The 19,410-nt window shown below is 43.7% G+C and overlaps 1 protein-coding gene across 1 annotated transcript; it reads left to right on the top strand.

Annotated features, from left to right (window-relative positions):
• The first annotated feature begins 149 nt into the window (after positions 1-149).
• On the top strand, positions 150-15,264 carry ldhd (lactate dehydrogenase D). The gene is made up of 11 exons (XM_079501773.1): positions 150-343; positions 1,071-1,183; positions 2,578-2,719; positions 2,978-3,119; positions 5,260-5,419; positions 7,173-7,372; positions 9,488-9,616; positions 9,740-9,867; positions 10,204-10,294; positions 12,652-12,763; positions 14,931-15,264. Exons 1-11 carry the CDS (start codon positions 251-253, stop codon positions 15,094-15,096), a joined length of 1,476 nt encoding a protein of 491 aa, XP_079357899.1. The 5' UTR covers positions 150-250; the 3' UTR covers positions 15,097-15,264.
• The last annotated feature ends 4,146 nt before the right edge of the window (positions 15,265-19,410 follow it).

Genomic DNA, 19,410 nt, shown 5'->3' with positions numbered 1-19,410 from the left:
GGGACTTTCTGGGGGTAACTTGGACATGTAGTGTGAATCACTGTTTTTTGTGGGTTTAAACAACATTTAGGAAACAAGGCAAGCCCCAAACGGTTGCTTAAAATAAGCAGACATGGCAACGCTGGTCAACACTACAGACTCCACCTTCCTTGACAGTTTACATACTCGGAAGTAAATTCAGCGCTATGGTTCAGAATGACCTTCTGTAGTATTAACAACACATAGTCACATCACATAACTAATAGCTACAATGACCGCTTCATTGATATCAACGTGTCGCTTGCTACCTCACCTGCCTCGTCTCATGCAATGTCGAAATATCCAAAACCAACATTCTGCAGGAGTAAGTGTCTACACTGTTGCATGCCATGAGGCATTGTCTTATAATCATTATATGGTTTTCAACCTTTGTCACGTCAAGATCCATTATTTATTCAGCATTGATTGATTGAACATTGTATTAATATATTGCAGAATGGGTACAGTCTAAGGAAGGTACCAGTCAATACAAAAACTGAGGATAAAACCAGAAGAAGAAAAAAACACTAAGACTTGTTTACATCAGAGTCCTCCATTTTCAATTTATCAAAACATTTAAAGACATACAAATATACACATCTATGCAAAAGAAAAACCATGAAATAATACACAGTTAGAATTAGAAAACCTCGGATATTTTGTTGTCGTTGGATCAGATTTTGTCCACAATTCCATGCTGTAGTTAACCTGACCTGAACCTGCGTTCCCCCCAGGGAACCCAGTGTACTCTCTGCTGCCCCATCTGGCGGAGTCAGGTTATGCTGTAGTACCATGAGAGATAACAGATAACTACATTTATTCTACAAATTGTCACTTCATATTTCCTTTCAAGATGTGACAATTAATGTGCTTTTGGTAGTTTTATAATATCAAATAATAATACATTCTGTGTGTGTGTGTGTGTGTGTGTGTGTGTGTGTGTGTGTATGTGTGTGTGTGTGTGTGTGTGTGTGTGTGTGTGTGTGTGTGTGTGTGTGTGTGTGTGTGTGTGTGTGTGTGTGTGTGTGTGTGTGCGTGCGCACCATGTACAGGTTAATGGTCTGGAGAAGGTGGTCTCTGCATTCAGGTCTGTGTGTGGTGAGGATGGTGTGACTTTGGGGGAAGCCGTAAGAGAACAGCATGGCAAAGATGAGTCTAAGCACAGGTTTGTCTCTGACTCACTAAATAAATACTTTCCATTAAGGTCTGCCTATTAAGCTGGGTCTATTCAATATTTCCCCTGAGCTCAGACATTTTAGAAACACAGTTTTAAAGAGGAAACAAGGCCCCTTCTTATTTTATTTTATTCTTAAATTAACCAAAAGATTGGGCCATAACAGGAGTGACCCACGACACAACAGCATTAAAAACATCCAGCATGTACGCGGTTGGCCAATCAGAGGCAGTAACTAGGACGTGCATGCTAGCCAGTCGCGGTGCGGGAGGCGGGACACGGGAAGTGAGGAAGAGAGAATTTCAGAGAAGCCAAAACTTCAAAAATAGTTATAGTTAAATACTTAACAGCAACGCCGATTAACGGCACTTCGCACACATTTCCGCGGTCTCCTACTCCTACTCTATTTATCTTTGAAACATCTCATCAACACTCAAGCGACGCCACAGGTGACCGTGACCAGACAGTGGTACAGCTGTGTCCTATGGAGAGTGGATTAACTTTCAAGAGACTCTAGGCCAGGGGTGTCAAACTGGCGATCCACAGGCCGCATGCGGAATGTTGTCACTGATGGGCTCGTTAACAGTCTATTCAACTACTAGTTGAGTTGTTGTGGATTACTCTCCTCACACTCTGATACAGCAGGACATGGAGAGGCTAACCATAGTTGTTACAGCTCAGTAGAGTTTCATTTCCCTTACCAAGTGAGGAATATAGTCTACTTACACATGATAGTCAAAGCAAAGAGATGCAAAGTGTCAGATTTCATGATGGCTACATGTCAATTTGCCATTTTGGATATTTTTGATAAAATAATGATTGCATTTTTAACTATTTTCGAGTGGTTTATTGGGTCTTTTTTCCACATCTCATACCAAACGTCTTGTAGCCTACAACTGTAATACAAATAAAGTCAATTTATGTCAATAAACAGTCTAGAAAACAAAGCCAAGTATCAAGTAGTGTAAGTCAACCCATGTGAGCTGCAACTGGCCGCGGCCCTCATCAAGTCACCTTTCGCGCAATGTGGCCCTTGCCCCAAAATGAGTTTGACACCCCTGCTCTAGGCCCTAGACTAGAGTCTAGGGTACCGCCGTCCAAAATACAGAAAAGGTAACCGAGGGTCCCAAAAGGGACTAGCTCCAGCACCTCACCCAAGCCTACTGGCAGATGAGCAGTGTTTCTTTTATTTATTTAATTCTTTTACTATTTTGACTGAGTCCTTGTGTACCATTTTTAAATGATTTTTGAAGTGAAATAAACAAACAAATAAAGACTTGTCTTATCTAGTACACACAAAGGCATGATTCATTGCAACCCCGCCTTACACACGTATACAGCTCAACTGACACATATTCTGAATGTCTGCTTGCACTCCCGTCCAGGTGTCGTCCTCCAGATGTGGTGGTGTTCCCTCGCTGTGTTGAGGAGGTCAGCCACCTGGCCAAGATCTGCCATCAACATTCACTCCCCATTATACCTTTTGGTAGTGGAACAGGCCTAGAGGGAGGGGTTGGCGCTTTGCATGTGAGAGAGAACTTTATTTATATTTATATATATATATATATATTAAAATCGATAATATTTGTTAAAAAACAATGAGTAATAGATCCCAATTTCCATATTATATATATATATATATATATATATAATATGGAAATTGGGATCTATTACTCATTGTTTTTTAACAAATACATCGATTTTAATCGATTATTGACTGCACCCCTGAGTGCTATTGTACACGTCCCTGAAGGAGCTGTTGCTTCTCTTCCCCCATGCATGCAGGGTGGTGTTTGTTTCAGTCTGAGGAGCATGGACCAGGTCCTGGACCTCCACCTAGAAGACTTTGACGTGACGGTTGAGCCCGGTGTGACGCGCAAGGCTCTCAACTCCTACCTCCGAGACACAGGCCTGTGGTTTCCAGTAGGTCAGTCCCATCACGTGCACACATAGACATCAAAGAGGGCTTGAGCCCCTGCCCTTTTGCCCGTCCCCTCTCCAAACCACAAATGCAGCATTTACTATGCCATACCCGTAGGCAGCATTCAGGAGAATTAGCCCTTCGCTAAATCCCACCCAAAAAATTATTGTTCAAAGCCAATCCAAGTAGTTTAGCAACTGTTGCTAATGCAGGTCAAGCTTTCGCCACCTCATAGCTGTCAATGTTATTTTGCATGGCTGTGTTGTTGAACATATACATGGCTTAATGTCGGGAAAGTTACACGCCTGACCCAGGCAATAATACTAATCACCGTAGTCTTACCGTGCAGCATGAAAACTGCTGTCGGATAGTTTTTAAAAGTTGATTTCTCCCTAACGTGCCTATTGGACAAGGATGGGTTGGGGAGGGACTTAGCGAACGCTTCTGAACTCCTAAACTTGAACACAGCATTTTACCTTGAAAGAATTTGTCCTCTGTGTAGAACTCCATGTTGTACGGCCTGGGGCGCGGCTGAGCGGTCCAGGCACCTAGGCCGCTAATCCAGCAATCATTGCACCGATTTGGAGATACAGGCCTTTGAAAGCAGCACATAGAGTGCAAGTGAATCTTCAAAATGGCCGCGGCCACTGTCCCACTTTGACTGTTATGCTAACGAGCTGCAGCTAACGATTCGATCGGATCAAAACATGGATTAAAGAATATAAACCCTGGAAAATGTAGCCTATGGTTCTGGCAGGCTAGAGAATTAATGTAATTCTACGGTTACTACAGTTCTGGCGGGCTCCGTGTTAAGGGTAATATTGGGACAACCAAGGCATGGATGCGTGGTGTGTACTGACAACAGATTCATGAAGAAAAACACTTCACGACTGCAAATATAGCGCTATTAGCGTAAAGGCCCACACATAATCCACTTGGTGATAACCTCATAGCCTGGTTAATAAACCAGACCGAATCAGCCGTTGGCAAAAAAAAATTGCCTACCAGCGGATTACAGTCTGGCGAGGCTCAGTAGCACGCCTCTTTCCTACAACCGAGAACAGGTCGGACCAATCGGGACACGGTATGCAATATGGGCTTTGGTACAGTGACGTTCAATGCTTGAGACTTTTGACTGACAGTAGCTCTGACCAATTGCGTCAAAGAGAAAATGTTTGAACCCGCCCCCCGGGAAATGAAATCCAAGTGGAGCCAGCCCAGACTAATATACCGCGACAGTGTTGTGTGATATTAGTCTGGCTTATTAGCCAGACTAATTAATAACCTCAAGCCCCCAGAAAGGCTGGACAACATTGAAGCCGCGAGATGTAGCGGTCAGAGCTGAAACTGTAGGCGGGCCCGTGCATATAGCACGAGGAAACCCCGTGCCGCATTTGCCAACCAAATGTTGGTTGGCAAATGTGGTAGTAGAGCGTTCTTCCGGGTGCTTCAAAACGCCAATGAGCAACTTCTACTGAAATGAATGGGGGGGGGGGGGGGGGGCTGTCCGCACTCTATCCTTTATAACTATGGATAACCTACTCACCGCGGTGGTTGGACAGCTACAACATGACGTCACTGAGCCGTGGTGATAAGCGACTCACAGCTCCTCCAACACATCTGTCTGTTTTTGAGCTATTAGTGTAGATTTTCATTTTACACAAACTAAAATAAAATTCCCATTGACAATGAACGGATCATTTACATATTATGTAGGCGAACAAATCTAAAAAAAATTCCTACACAAAGATTAGATTCCCATTGACAATGAATGGATGATGTACGATGATAAGAGCACCCCTCACTTCACACGGGTGTGATTTTTACTAACCGACATCACCGCTTAGGTGAGTAGGTTGTCATCTAAAACTGGAGTATGCATGGGCCTTAAGTAGCGATATTCTTATGGGCTCCGCTCTATGCAATGAGGGCTGCTGGGGGAACTGGACGACAGGCACAATTCTGTAAAATAGACCAGTCATTTGGGATCAATATAAGTAGGAACAATGGCTATATGTTATTTTATTCCGAATTTGTCCTAGTACAAATCCTGAGCACTTGTTCTGTTACAATGTAGGCATTTAGCAGACGCTCTTAATCCAAAGCTAAAAAATAGTCATGATTCATGTTTTGTTTCTGAGCTCAGACCCGGGAGCAGATGCGTCTCTGTGCGGCATGGCAGCCACCAGTGCATCCGGTACCAATGCAGTGCGTTACGGTACCATGAGAGAGAACACTCTAAACCTGGAGGTGGTGTTGGCAGATGGAACCATCATACATACTGCTGGGAAAGGCAGACGAACCAGGTAGCTTTCAGTGTCTGTGTAGTAGGCGCACATGGCTTACAGCATTGGTTCTCTCCAGTGTTGTTTTTGGCAGCACATTTTGATTTTAGTTTTAGTCATAGTCTCTTGAATAGTTTTCATTTTAGTTTCAGTCACATTTTAGTCACCTGCAATGTTTTAGTGTCTAGTGCAGTGGTCCTCAACAGGCGGACCGCGGTCCACGACCGAGAGGCACACCTCTCTGCGGACCCTGGAGAAATTATAGAATAAAGAAGAAAAAAAGTCACCCCGACCGCGAGTTGAATTCTCCGCTCAATGCTGAGCTGAGCAACTCAATTAACGCTCTGAATGTGGACCGACTGATTGTGTGTGTCCGCGTGTGTGCCTGTGTATTATGGGCCGGCATGTCATGATGACAATGTTGCGCTGATTGGCTCACTAGCTGTTAATGGGGTCGCAGTGACATATTCACACATTCAGTTGAATGAACAAAATTGGATTTTTGGAGGTGAATAATGAATATTTGTCAAAGTGAAAAAAAATATTTTCATACTCTGCACCCCAGTATTGGTTGGTTGGATGGGACCCGATTTGTATAAGCTTGGTTTGACTGTACTAAACAGGCATAGTTGTTTCTAGGAGTGGGGGGCGAGGGGGGCAGCCCCACCGCGTGGGGCCCACGTGGCCCGCGACCGCAGTTTTATTTGCGCACGCATGAGACTGGACCATGGTCTTATTCAAAAATTATTTGTGGACCTTCAGCATTTCTAGTTGAGGACCCCTGGTCTAGTGTCTAGTTTTAGTCGACTAAATGTCATAAGATTTTAGTCGACTAAATCTATAGGTGATTTAGTCAACTAAAATGTATTTTGGCGGGCCAATTTACAATTTACAATTTAGGCATTTAGCAGACGCTCTTAATCCAGAGCGATTTACATTAAGCAATAACAAAAGCATGGCCTTGATGCCGTAATGACTGATTTCATGACTGAAAATAGCCGATCTACAAGTTCACAACGCTTGTGAGCTTGTAGATCTGCTATTTTCAGCATGTAAAATGACTTATACTGGATCTCTTGTCCACTAGTCTAGTTTTTATTTGTTAACGAAATTGTCAGTATATTTAGTCTTAGTTTTAGTCATCATAGCTTAGTTTTCATTTAGTTTTCATCAGTGGAAAAAGGTAGTCGACGAACATTTTTCGTCTTAGTTTTAGTCGACGAAATCAACACTGCTTCTCTCAAACCTTTTTCATGTCAAGGAACCCCAACAGGCACGTGCGCACGCCGCACGTAGACATCAAAGGGGGCTTGAAGCGCTGCCCTTTTACCCTGTCCGTAAAAAAACGGCCCTCTCCAGACCATGAATGTAGCATTTACTATGGTGAAAGAAATGCAAAGCCGCCTTTTTCTGAACTCTCCTGAACTTGAACGCAGAATTTTGCATTGAAAGAATTAGTCCTGTGTAGAAAGACACGTTGTACGTCACATCTCCAGTAGTGTATGGCTGTGGACGCGCATTTGAAAATATTTTATGCCAGGGACCACCACGAACGAGAGAAGATTTGATATACAGTATAAAGACAAAACAAAGTATCAAAAAGCTTGCTTCTCCATCATCCTATGAATCAAAAAAGTAATCGATGGAAGAATCACTACGAAATGAATCAACAGTTGCAGCCCTGAAACATCCAGGCACTCTCAGATCCCAGATCCCGATCCAGTATATTTGGGCCTCCTTCATCCCACTCTCTGTCTCTTCCTCCGTCCTTCAGGAAGACGTCGGCGGGCTACAACCTCACCAACCTGTTTGTGGGGTCGGAGGGCACGCTGGGCATCATCACCAAGACCACGCTCCGCCTGTACGGCGTCCCGGAGGCCCTGGTGTCCGCTGTGTGTTCCTTCCCCTCGGTCCAGGCCGCCGTGGACAGCACCGTGCAGGTCTTGCAGGCCGGGGTGCCCATCGCTCGCATCGGTGAGATGAACCAGTGGTTCCCAAAGTGGGGTCCAGGGACACATTAGGGGTCCTTGAGAGAGTTCCAGGGGGTCCCCAGATAAATGATAGTTAGGAACCAAATGGGTTTGTAACTATAACGAGTCCATTTGGTTCCATTTGTACACTCAGAGTTAAATTAACATTGATTTTACAATATAAATTGGGGGTCCCAGAGATAGTAGTAGCGGACTTCAGTCTCGAGAGACCATGGCACAAGCGCACTTGGATTGGATCAGGTGGTGCTGAGGGAACAGTGCTTTGTGTGTCTGAGCAGCCCAACACGTGAGAGGCAGTCTCTTTGGCAGTGATGGCATTTGAATGCGCTGCCGTCGCCTGCTGACGCCGATTGAGGTGCCTTTCGCCTAGCTCTCCTCTCTGCTGATTTTTGTTCAGCCTGGTGCAGGATTTCCATCCACCTGTCAGGTATAACCTTAAGCTTCACGCACCCAGTGAAGCAAGTGGACTGTGGCGGAACAGCACCTTTCTGACTGGGGGCTGCCCAGCTTAGGCGGGCGGTAGCTGTTCAGCCGAGACTTAACAATCTCTCCCATCGTCGGGAGCAACCCCTTGGTGCCTCGCATTTAGCAATAACCCACTTTGCAGGTCCCCCCTCTCCACTCTGCTGGTGGGATCCAAGGGAAGGGCAGAAGCCAATACAACTTACTATCCCGTATGTAGGGTATTGCCACAAGGCAGTGGAGGTTTAATTTTGGAGTTTCCTTCTCCTAGGCGGGTTTCCTTTCCAGGCTTTTGATCCCCACCTGCCCATAACTTCACCGTAACCCTGGTTTGTGTTAGAGCCGTACAAATCTTCTCTTTTTGGGGTCCTTGGCATACAGTACCAATGGGGGTCCACGGGCTAATGAGTGTCGATTTGGGGGCTCTTGACATGAAATAGTTTGGGAACCACTGAGCTTAACCACTTAAAACACATTTCAGTCATTCACTGCTATTGGCGAGTTAACTAATTTGAAATCCAGCGGTTCACTGCCAACGACGAGTAAACTCGTCATTTCAGGGTTTTCATTGATTGCGTTAGCTCACGCGCGCTCTTTGCCAACGTATGAATGGCGCTAGGAGACAGATAAAACCAGAAATGAACCAGAAGTGAAAACTAATTTAGCCTCAATGTAAACAGATTTACAAAAATGCATTTATCTCAGATTCTTTCCCCAGATTGCGCTTTTAGTCAAAACAAGCTTTATTCATGGCCCATAACTAAAGAACCGGCGGTTACTAGATGTATTTTCCTGGTGAAAGAAAATGCGACCGTCAGTCACTCAACACAGCGTTTGTTATACTTTTGGTTCATGTCAAAAGGGTCTTCACTGAAAAAAAAGAAAGAAAACTGACAGTGGCGGAAGAATTAATGAATTAACACAATCCCTCCCGCCACACAGATGGGGATTGTGAGGCCAGTGCCAGTCAAATGCGCGAAATACCAAAGTAGAAGAAGAGATCCTAGGCAACCAGGAAGTGCATCCCCCGAGCCCACTGAGTCCACACCAAGGGGCCAGTGAGGCGCTCCAACGTTGAAGCTCTGGGCCCTAGTGGTAAGAGGAAGGACTGCAGGCGGACCTGTGCACGGACACGTAGGACCATCACTCCCTACGTCACCCATACGTCACCCCGGACCTCAAATTTGAGGTCCGGAGGAGGTACTTCCGGCAGTCTTCCGGGTGCTTCAAAACGCCACTGAGCAACTTCATCGAAATGAATAGCTTGGGGGCGGGGCTAGTGCTCCAGTTCGGTCTCTATCCTTTATATACTCTATGGTCCACACAATGTAGGCAGAGGAGGAACCGGAATTCTCGACCGCGTAATGTAAGAACAGAGAATAATAACCTTCCAAATAATGGATTTTGGCTCATTTTGAGCAGAAAAAGGAGTAAAAAGTGCACGCGTGTGCACGTCGGATCCGTATGTAGGCTGTCTTAACACGTGAGTAAAAGCCCCCAAAAAAACGAAAAACAAATTACCGGATGAAATGACATTAAAGAACGACAGATTTTTACGTTCTGGCACAGGCAGGGGGTGGAGAGTAGAACGGAATCCCAAAAAATAAAATACATTTATTTTTCATGTGTTTTTCAGAGTTCCTGGATGACGTGATGATAGGTGCATGCAACTCATTCAACTCTCTGTCCTACCCGATTGCTCCAACTCTCTTCCTGGAATTTCACGGCACAGAGAAAGGTCTCGAGGAGCAGGTCAACACAACAGGTGTGTAGGTCTGTGTGTGTTTCTCTCATTTGTGTCTGTGTTTGTTTGTAACTCAAATAAGATTACATTTTGCATGTGTGTGCGTGTGCGTGTGCGTGTGCGTGTGCGTGTGTGTGTGTGTAGAGGAGATCACTAAGTTTAATGGTGGCTCAGAGTTCCAGTGGGCACGAGACACAGAAACACGTAACCGACTCTGGAAGGCGCGCCACGATGCCTGGTACGCTGCGTTGTCACTCAGACCTGGCTGTCAGGTAAGGGACTTAAGGCCAAAATCTAGTAAAAACTAGAAAGGTAATGACAATAATGTTGGGTAGATACATGTTTTTTTATTATTTAGATAGACAGACAGACAGACAGACAGACTGACGTAGCTAACAATCACAAAATGTTAGATAATTACTTCAGCTGCAGATTGGTATTACTGATACCACAGCCATTGTGGACCAAATTAGTATCTTACTTAAATGAAATTCTTTGAATATTGAGAAATATAAATGATAATAATGATGCTAATCTAAGTGTGTGTGTGTGTGTGTGTGCGTGTGCGTGTGCGTGCGTGCGTGCGTGCCCGCCCGCCCGCCCTGCAGGCCTACTCCACAGATGTGTGCGTTCCTCTCTCTTGTCTGCCTCAGATCATTGTGGAGACTAAGGCAGACCTGGTTCGGAACAGACTCACAGGTAAATGGAGTCAGAGAGTCGCTAAAGCAAATACATTAATATACAGTACAAATCAACCTGTGTGTATGGTGCGATGGGGTGTGAAGAGGTCCCTAGTAGTTATATACAGTACAAATCAACCTGTGTGTATGGTGCGATGGGGTGTGAAGAGGTCCCTAGTAGTTATATACAGTACAAATCAACCTGTGTGTATGGTGCGATGGGGTGTGAAGAGGTCCCTAGTAGTCTACACATAGTGAATAGACGGGTCTCTCTGCTGGCTTAGCAAGGCTTTTAGCAAGGATCACACTCACTTCAAGCTGTGTCTTTAATTTCGTAAATAATTGAATTCACACAGGGGGACATGGGGACTAATAATAACAGCCTTTTGGTCTTACCCTAGTGCAGGGGTGCCCACACATTTATGACGTGAGATCTACTTTCAAAATGACCAGCTCAACCATATCTACCCACTGAAAAAATAAGTGTACCATTGCTGAATATAGTTTAAATATATAATGTACCTGGGGGGGCTTTGGAATAGGGAGAAATTATGACAGGCAGTTTCTGCTGTCAAAATATGTCCCCCCCCCCCCCCCCCCCCCCCCCCGTATTTAACTTAAACTCCCAATGCATTCTCAATGGCAATAGCACAAACTTTGCCATGCTACTAGTCCTACATACTTACACCTAGAAACCCCATTCAAACCTATTTAGGTTCATCTTACGGTGGACATGGAAAGAAATCTTTGAAATGTTTCATAGTTTTAGAAATATAGTGCTTTCAAATTTGAGAAATTTATAATGGGGCTCAATGGCAGATATTGGCACGTCAAAAAAGCACTTTCACCTAGAAACTCCATTCACACATTGTATAATTCAGCTTACTGTGGAGACACATGCTGGAACTTTTTACTTTGAAATGATTTGTAGTTTCGGAGTTATTTAACTTAAACGCCCAATGCATTCTCAATGGCAATTACACAAACTTTGGCATGCTACTTGTCCTACATACTTACACCTAGAAACCCCATTCAAACCTATTTAGGTTCATCTTACGGTGGACATGTTTGCCTGAAAAGAAATCTTTGAAATGTTTCATAGTTTTAGAAATATATAGTGCAAGGACACTTTGACATCAACTCTGGGGGAGCCCGGGTTCGAACTGGCAACCTTGCAGTTACCATCCAGCCACTCTACCCCCTGAGCCACCGCTACCCTGTTTTGGTTTCGTTTTACTATAGTTTATGACAGAATGGAGAGAGAAAGCTAAATTCATTGACAAAGTACATTTGGAATTTGTCACCCATCCTACACACCCTATACCAGGGGTGCCCACACTTTTTGACTTGAGAGCTACTTTCAAAATAGGGCCTAGTGTGACCATAATCTCCTTAGTCTTTTATTCAGCCCAAGCACCAACAGTGAAATCCTTATTACATGTAGTTTAACTATTACATTGTAAAAGCAGGACAGTGATAATATGGAATGGTTAATGTGCAGATTCAGTCGGTTGTCATTACAATACATTGGTTCTTTTTGAGTGATCTCATTTTATTTGATTTTATTTGATTTTATTAGACGTCAAGCAAGAAAAACAAGTTACATCATGTTCATCTAAGAAGCGTCAAGGATAAAAAATAGAGTTTTCTGACTTATTTTCATTGTGGTCCTTGGTCAACATTGCAACAAAATACATACAGGCAAACATTAAATCAATAAATAATACAATCAAGAGGTACACTGCCTACATCATAAATACATGTGATCACATTGCTAATATAGTTAAACATGATACTATTATGCAACATTTTCTAAAAGCCATGCTTTGACCTTAAAAAGGAGATGGCTGCTGATGCTCTTTATATATTCAGGGGTAGCGAGTTCCAGCTTACTGCTCCTCCAAATCTAAACATTTTCCTATTTCAGTGGTGAACTTGGGCATGGTCAGGTCTGCTATGCTGGCTCTGGTAAGATGGGAATGAACTTCACTGTGCTTTAGAAAGGGTTTACAAAGGTACCCAGGGGCACTGTTGATATATACGTTATGCACTATGTTCAGTTGAAGTTGAACTGACCTTACCGCTAAAGGGAGCCAACCCAACTGCTGAAAGTGCATTTGACCAACATGGTCCCTTGCAGACAGCCCCCCAAAACCAGCCTGACCAGCTTGTTATGAGAGAAAATACGGTAATTGAATACTAAGCATGTTTAGATTGCTGTCTGTGTGTCTGTCTGCCTCTATGCAGGGCCCATAGCAGGGCATGCAGGTGATGGTAACTTCTGTCCATCTGTCTGTCTGCCTCTATGCAGGGCCCATAGCAGGGCATGTAGGTGATGGTAACTTCTGTCCATCTGTCTGTCTTCCCACCATGCAGGGCCCATAGCAGGGCATGTAGGTGATGGTAACTTCCACTGTCTAATGGTACTGGACCCCAGTGATGAAGACGAGGTCCACAGGGTCCACCTCTTCGCTGAGAGACTGGCCAGGTAGAATATGACCTCTTTTTCTTATCTTCCTATTCTTACTATTACTCGTCTAAAAGAATATGATTCTCGTTTTCATTTTTTTGATTGCATCGGTGGTTGTTGCAATTACCTGCACTACAATACTTCACCACTATGACGAAGTAAACCCATAAAATGTAACAATGTGTACCATAGAGACAAACGGGTACTACAAATTTCACGCCCCCAAATGAGACAGAGTCCCCACTTCTGGTCCGTTGGCACGGATACTGCAGGCCAGCCCATAGAAGTCCATTGAAATTCAACTGTAGTTAGCCTACTTTTAAAATAATATGAAATGAACTGAAGACTATATTGATTTGAATAAAAATATGTTTCCAAATGTATGTTGTCTTTGTCAACATATATTGTTGTTTTCTCAATAGAGGATGTATTTCACATTTAATTTACCCCTTGAATGAGTTACCCATAATGTTAACGGAGAAGAGGGGAGACGGCAGACAGAGAACCTGTCGCTTTTAAGGGACGTCACTGCCTTTACGAGGCTACGAGCGCCGACTTTGAAGAGTGGAATTCTCAATATACATCCCGATCCTGACTGACTTTGTTATTCATGTCTATATTTTGAACATGTCACGGGCTTACTATATATGTTCTACCTACCACGGAGCTCCGACGGTGTGTTTTACCGCTGTCAACTTGTTGTATAATTAACTTTGCTGAATAGTTGCATGGGAAAATATGACATCCTGACATTTTCAACTACCTAGTGAATTCTCCAGATGAGTATTAATAATAGTCTTGCAAGAAGCTGTTTAGATCATTTTCAACAAATACATATCATATAAAACGAAATACAACAAATATATCTGGGTATTGAAAACCTCAAGGGATGCAACCGTGACGTATATACTGTGCGACCACTTTGACTTGAGATTTACAATGCTAGCACTTTTAACAAACTGATGGAGTATATTATAGTACATTGTAGGATGTATATTGAGATGGCAGGTATGTGACATTGAAAAGGACAAATCAAACATATGGGACACTTTATTAGAACACAAAATAAATCGCTATAGCCTCAGTAATGAACCAGTGAAATTAGGGTATTTCATGATGCCTCTCATAGGGATTGCATTGGCAGCTGCAGTACACAGTTAAAACGGACCAGAAGTGGGGCCGCTGTCTCATTTGGGGGCGTGAAATTTGTAGTCCCCGTGTGTCTCTATTCCAATGGTAAGCTGTGTTGTTTTCACCCCATGAAGAAATGGCGGATTCGGCCACGGCCAGAAATACCCGTATGGGCGTTCTCAAAGAATTATTATCCGACTCCGTAGCTATGTTCCACTGAACAACTTTAGGGCTCCAAGTCCAACACACTGTTGGCGGGTCGTTAATGAGGGGTCGCTTGCTGACCGAGCAGACTGCTCGGTCTGCTCGGTCAGCTCTGGTTGACCGGGTGCTCTGGTTGGCTATGTAACCTTTTCAAAGGGAAGTTGCGGGGGGCCCTTTCGCAAATGCAATGGAGGTGGTGCTTGCGGTAAATGTATTTTGCCTGCATACAGCGCCCAGACTACATCAGTGATTCCATAACTTTTCTGGTCAAGACCCAAAAGAGAGTTTAGACGTTTGCCCGGGACCCAAACTACTTTTCTACTACTTTTTAAACATTTGTTTTCTAATTTATGAACTTTCTTTGATATTTCTTTGATTTCTTCATGAAATCACACTGAAATCAAATAGAAATTTGTTTTTAATTCTTGAAACGTTTTGCTTTTTTCTGAATGTATTTTGAAAATGTTTTGAAACAATAATAATTCAGTAAATAAAATGTAGGGAACAAAAAATAAAGGGACTCATAAAAATGTGTCCATGACCCACAAATGGGTCATGTTTTTTTGCTTGGAATGGATTCAGAATCATGAAGAGTGAGCAGGCCTCTTCTTATCACCTGTCGAGGGGAGTTTCCCCGGTAGGACGTAGCGCGTGAAAGGAACACGTTATTCCAATAGGTTCCCTTTCCCCTCCATCAGGTGCCCCGACTGACCAGGGGGAGGCAGTATAGAGACCAGGATTACTGCATGTTTTTTGTGAGGGTATCTACCTACCCTAGGGGACACAGGGAGAACATACAAACTCCACAGCAGGGTCTTTAAATGGAAGTAATACATGTTTCTTCTTGTAGGCGAGCCCTGGCCATGGACGGTACATGTACTGGCGAGCATGGAGTTGGCTTGGGGAAGAGAGCGCTCCTACGCGAGGAGATGGGACCCTCGACTATGGCAGTCATGCAGGGTCTCAAAGCCTCCCTCGACCCCAAAAACCTGATGAATCCTGGGAAGGTTCTGTAACATTTGTCTCCAGGGGAGCCCACAAAAACTCCCACAAAAAGCACTCAGTTTAATTTCCTGGGAGCTACTGTAATGTAACCTGACTCCGCCAGATGGGGCAGCAGAGAGTACACTGGGTTCCCCCCTCCTGCTCCCATCTGGGCAGCACTGTGTATGCCTTGATCCCGCCTCTAGCTGCCGCTGATTGGCCAGGCCGTTTTGTGGCCGGAGCATCAAGTCTGCCTGAGAGTTCCCAGATGGGAGCAGGAGGGGGGAACCCAGTGTACTACTACTCTCTGCTGCCCCATCTGGCAGAGTCAGGTTCACTGTAATGTGCACTATTGGCAAAGCTTTTCTTTTATAGTTCATCGTACGATGGTATCATGTGGTGAAAATAGCGAATCAACAAGCTACTTTACTTATCCTTACCCTGCTGACCCTGATGTTGGTGGATAAGAAAACAAAGCAACAAATCTATTTCCTTCGCTGTTTAAGATCATTTGGTGCTAGTAGACTGATTCTCCTTTTGTTTTTAACTTCTGTTATTATGAGTGTTCTTCAGTACTGTAGTACCGCCTGGTATGGATGTTTGTCTGTAGCCCTAAAGTCACAACTGCTGCAACAACTGAACATTTGTTTAAAGATTGTTGGACAACCACTTCAGAGACTCTATACATCCACGTATGATACGTGCATGTTCTGAGAGTATACAGATGTGCTATTCCCTTCAGGAAGGAGATATGGTGTTCCAGCATATAGTACTGTCAGTAAGGTCAGACTTTGCAGGCTTTAAGGCTTTATCATATATTGGTTGACTAAATGACTATAGTGCATGTCATGTACTCTGATCTTGCACTTTGTGAGTAGCTCTGTTTAAGAGCAACTGCTATAACTACTATAATTGTAATTGTAAACATGGTGGATGTATTCTTTGAGGTGACGAGATCCTAATTTGTATGTGCAGAGATGAATTATGCAGTACATCTGTCTGCCACAAAGTGGCAGCAGTGTAACAATTTTGTAAAAGCCTCACAGGTCACTAAGGACAGAATTCTGTTCTGCCAGGCATGTGAATCACATTAGATGGAGAGCCTCACAGAATTCTAAACTCTGCGCACAAAGTTCAGAAACGTAATATTTGGTCCATTATTTCTCCACTAATAATACCAATTGATATTGTATTTTATATAATTTTAATTGTTGATTAGTCCCCTTTACAACGAGGTATAGCTTGTAAGGATCAGGCATTTGTGTGTAGCGCCCCCCAAACATTTGCCAAGGAAAAAACAAAACATATTGGCCATTTTTACACTATTAATTTTACACTCAGACAGTGTTATGGAATTCAGTAGCGGGTGGAAGATCCAAACGCAGCCACAACACTTGGCACCTCCTCATGCTGGTCACCAACCTAGCCGTGCACATTTTGCTGTGAGATGGCATCCCATTCTTCAACCAGGATTTGTTGCAAGTCAGCCAACGTGCGGTTTTGTTGGTCACTCTAGCATGTACAGCATGCCCAAGCTGATCACACAAGTGTTCAATTGGGTTGAGGTCTGGACTCTGGACTCACGGTAGGCCATTCCATCCTCTGGGTTGAGGTCTGGACTCTGGACTCACGGCAGGCCATTCCATCCTCTGGGTTGAGGTCTGGACTCTGGACTCACGGCAGGCCATTCCATCCTCTCCAGGTTGGGTTGAGGTCTGGACTCTGGACTCAGGGCAGGCCATTCCATCCTCTGGGTTGAGGTCTGGACTCAGGGCAGGCCATTCCATCCTCTGGGTTGAGGTCTGGACTCTGGACTCACGGCAGGCCATTCCATCCTCAACACTGGGTTGAGGTCTGGACTCTGGACTCACGGCAGGCCATTCCATCCTCTCCAATTCCAAATTCTGGAAGTACTCTGTGATGATCTTGGCTCTGTGGGGGGCAAGCGTTGTCATCCTGGAGGATGGTGTTAGGTCCCAGATTCTGAAGATATGGGATCGCCACTGACCCCAGAATCTCATCCCAATATCTCACTGCATTGAGATTGCCTTCAATGATGACAAGTTCTGTCTTGCCTGTGAGAGAGACACCGCCCATACCATTCAAAGCTGTTGTGGCTGTATGGATCTTCCAGAGTTGGATCTTCCAGAGTTGGATCTTCCTGAGTTCTGAGATCTAACACAGAGTGTAAAATTAATAAAGTGTGAAAATGGCCAATATGTGTCTTTCCCCCCTTATTACTGTGTGAGAGTGCAATCATCCAATCCACTAAGCAACTCAAAGCAAGGGTGAATACCAACCACTACAATCTTTTGTAGGCGCTAACCACATGTTTAGCTGTGTTGCTCATTCCACGAACGCCCAATCCTTACACAAGCTATACATTGTTGTAAAGGTGACTAATCAATGTTTGAAATTTTATAAAATACAATGCCAATTGGTATTATTAAAGTGGAGAAATAATGGACCAAAGTTAAGTTTCTGAACTTTGTGTGGTGAGTTTATAATATTGATAGATGTTTTTCACAACTGAAATTATTTATTGAATATTTCGAATGTTTTTAGAATGCACTTTAATATTGATTTGCCTAGTTGTACATAGTTAATGTACAGTATTCGTGCTATGATGACTGAGTGCCATTTCTCTCATGGAGGATTTTGGAAATAATAAATAACTAAACTGAAATTGTTTTGTTATGGAAATTACTTTCCTGACTCTTATTTTGTCTCCAGGGTATGATATTGTGAATGTTGAAACTTGAAAGCAAAGCATTGCTGTGTGTGTGTGTGTGTGTGTGTGTGTGTGTGTGTGTGTGTGTGTGTGTGTGTGTGTGTGTGTGTGTGTGTGTGTGTGTGTGTGTGTGTGTGTGTGTGTGTGTGTGTGTGTGTGTGTGTGTGTGTGTGTGTGTGTGTGTGTGCGTGCGTGCGTGCGTGCGTGCGTGCGTGCGTGCGTGCGTGCGTGCGTGCGTGCGTGCGTGCGTGCGTGCGTGCGTGCGTGCGTGCGTGCGTGCGTGCGTGCGTGCGTGCGTGCGCGCGCGCGCGCCCAAGTGTGCATGCTTAGGTAAGGGGCTTGATGTGTCTTTGACTTGCTTAATTACTGGTTTGGTACCTCTGTTGATATCTACCTGTTTACCAACAGTATAGGCTGCTCTTCCATCGTACGACTTTTACCTTTAAATCGATAGCGAAAAGCAGTTAAACACTGGATCTTCACAATGCCATTTTGTCTAGTACACTCACCAAAGAATGGTTTATTGATTTTTCTCTACACCCTCTGGCTCTGGAAGTGAATCATTTAATATACTGTGATGTTGGGAACTGGGAACCCTAAAGTCTACACGTAATTAGAATAAAAAGGTTACGTTACTATCTTCGAAATAGGGCCACCCATTTGATTTGTTTAATGGACACTTGTTTTGCATTCAAACTTATGAAATATCAGTGTAGTGGTTTACTATGTGTAATTTAGTGATTCATTCGAATTAATTAATTCTAATTAAATTAATATGAAGTCTCATAAACTCTGAAGGATTTTGAACTTGACTGAGGCAGGGTCATGGATCATTCAGTAATATACAAAAGACAAACAAGATATTATTTCTAATCAAGGAAGTTTATTACTAAAATGCAAAATGCCATATTTAGGCAATATGAATGTACAGCCATACAAAATGCAATTTCTGCTGTGGTTCCTGATTAGAACTTTAGGTGTTAATAAGGTATACTAATTGTTGTGAGCTCCTATACAGAAAGAGATAGAAAGAGTTGAAGATATAGGCCCTACACATCCTATTACCGTTACACCTCAGATGATTACAACAGACCTTTGATGGACAAGGGGTCTCAAGTAGCGTTCTGGGCTGTTCCTTGTCTGTGGTCTTTATTGTCGTCTTTTCTTCACGCTCCTTGAGTGCCTGACAAATCTTCACTGTTAACAACAGTCACCTTTCTCCCACACTCCTTGAGTGTCAGGCAAGTCTTCACTGTTAACAACAGCCGTCTTTCGTTGATAGAGTCTATATTGATATTCTTCACGAGAGAGAGGGTATAGGTGCAGGAGTCCTTGGTGAGATATCGTTGATTTAGAGCGAGTTCATCTCTCACCCCAAATTAGCACCCAATAGAATGGTGATGTTTTCTCTCTGTACTTTCTTCTGTTGTGATCGAAGGCACAACTTTGATTTCTTTGCAGTAGTTGAAGGCAATATTGGATGCATCTTGGTTGTGTTGGTCAATTTACATTGACCAACACAAAACAGGATGAGTCAAGACAAGTCAAGACTGGGTGACAACTGACTGACGACTGACTGGGTCTGGGGCAGTGAAGCATGGTCAGTTATATACTT

This window comes from Electrona antarctica, assembly GCF_951216825.1.
Source record: "Electrona antarctica genome assembly, chromosome: 5".
NCBI classification, from domain to species: Eukaryota; Metazoa; Chordata; class Actinopteri; order Myctophiformes; family Myctophidae; genus Electrona; species Electrona antarctica.
This window is presented reverse-complemented; position numbering and strand designations above follow the sequence as displayed.

What these genes read in the sequence shown, in the direction of transcription:
- ldhd (XM_079501773.1), top strand. Translation starts at nt 251, where the DNA reads ATGACCGCTTCATTGATATCAACGTGTCGCTTGCTACCTCACCTGCCT. An exon ending in CACTCAGACCTGGCTGTCAG is followed by an intron (nt 9,868 to 10,203) that starts GTAAGGGACTTA and finishes CCCGCCCTGCAG; the next exon opens with GCCTACTCCACAGATGTGTG. An exon ending in TTCGCTGAGAGACTGGCCAG is followed by an intron (nt 12,764 to 14,930) that starts GTAGAATATGAC and finishes TTCTTCTTGTAG; the next exon opens with GCGAGCCCTGGCCATGGACG.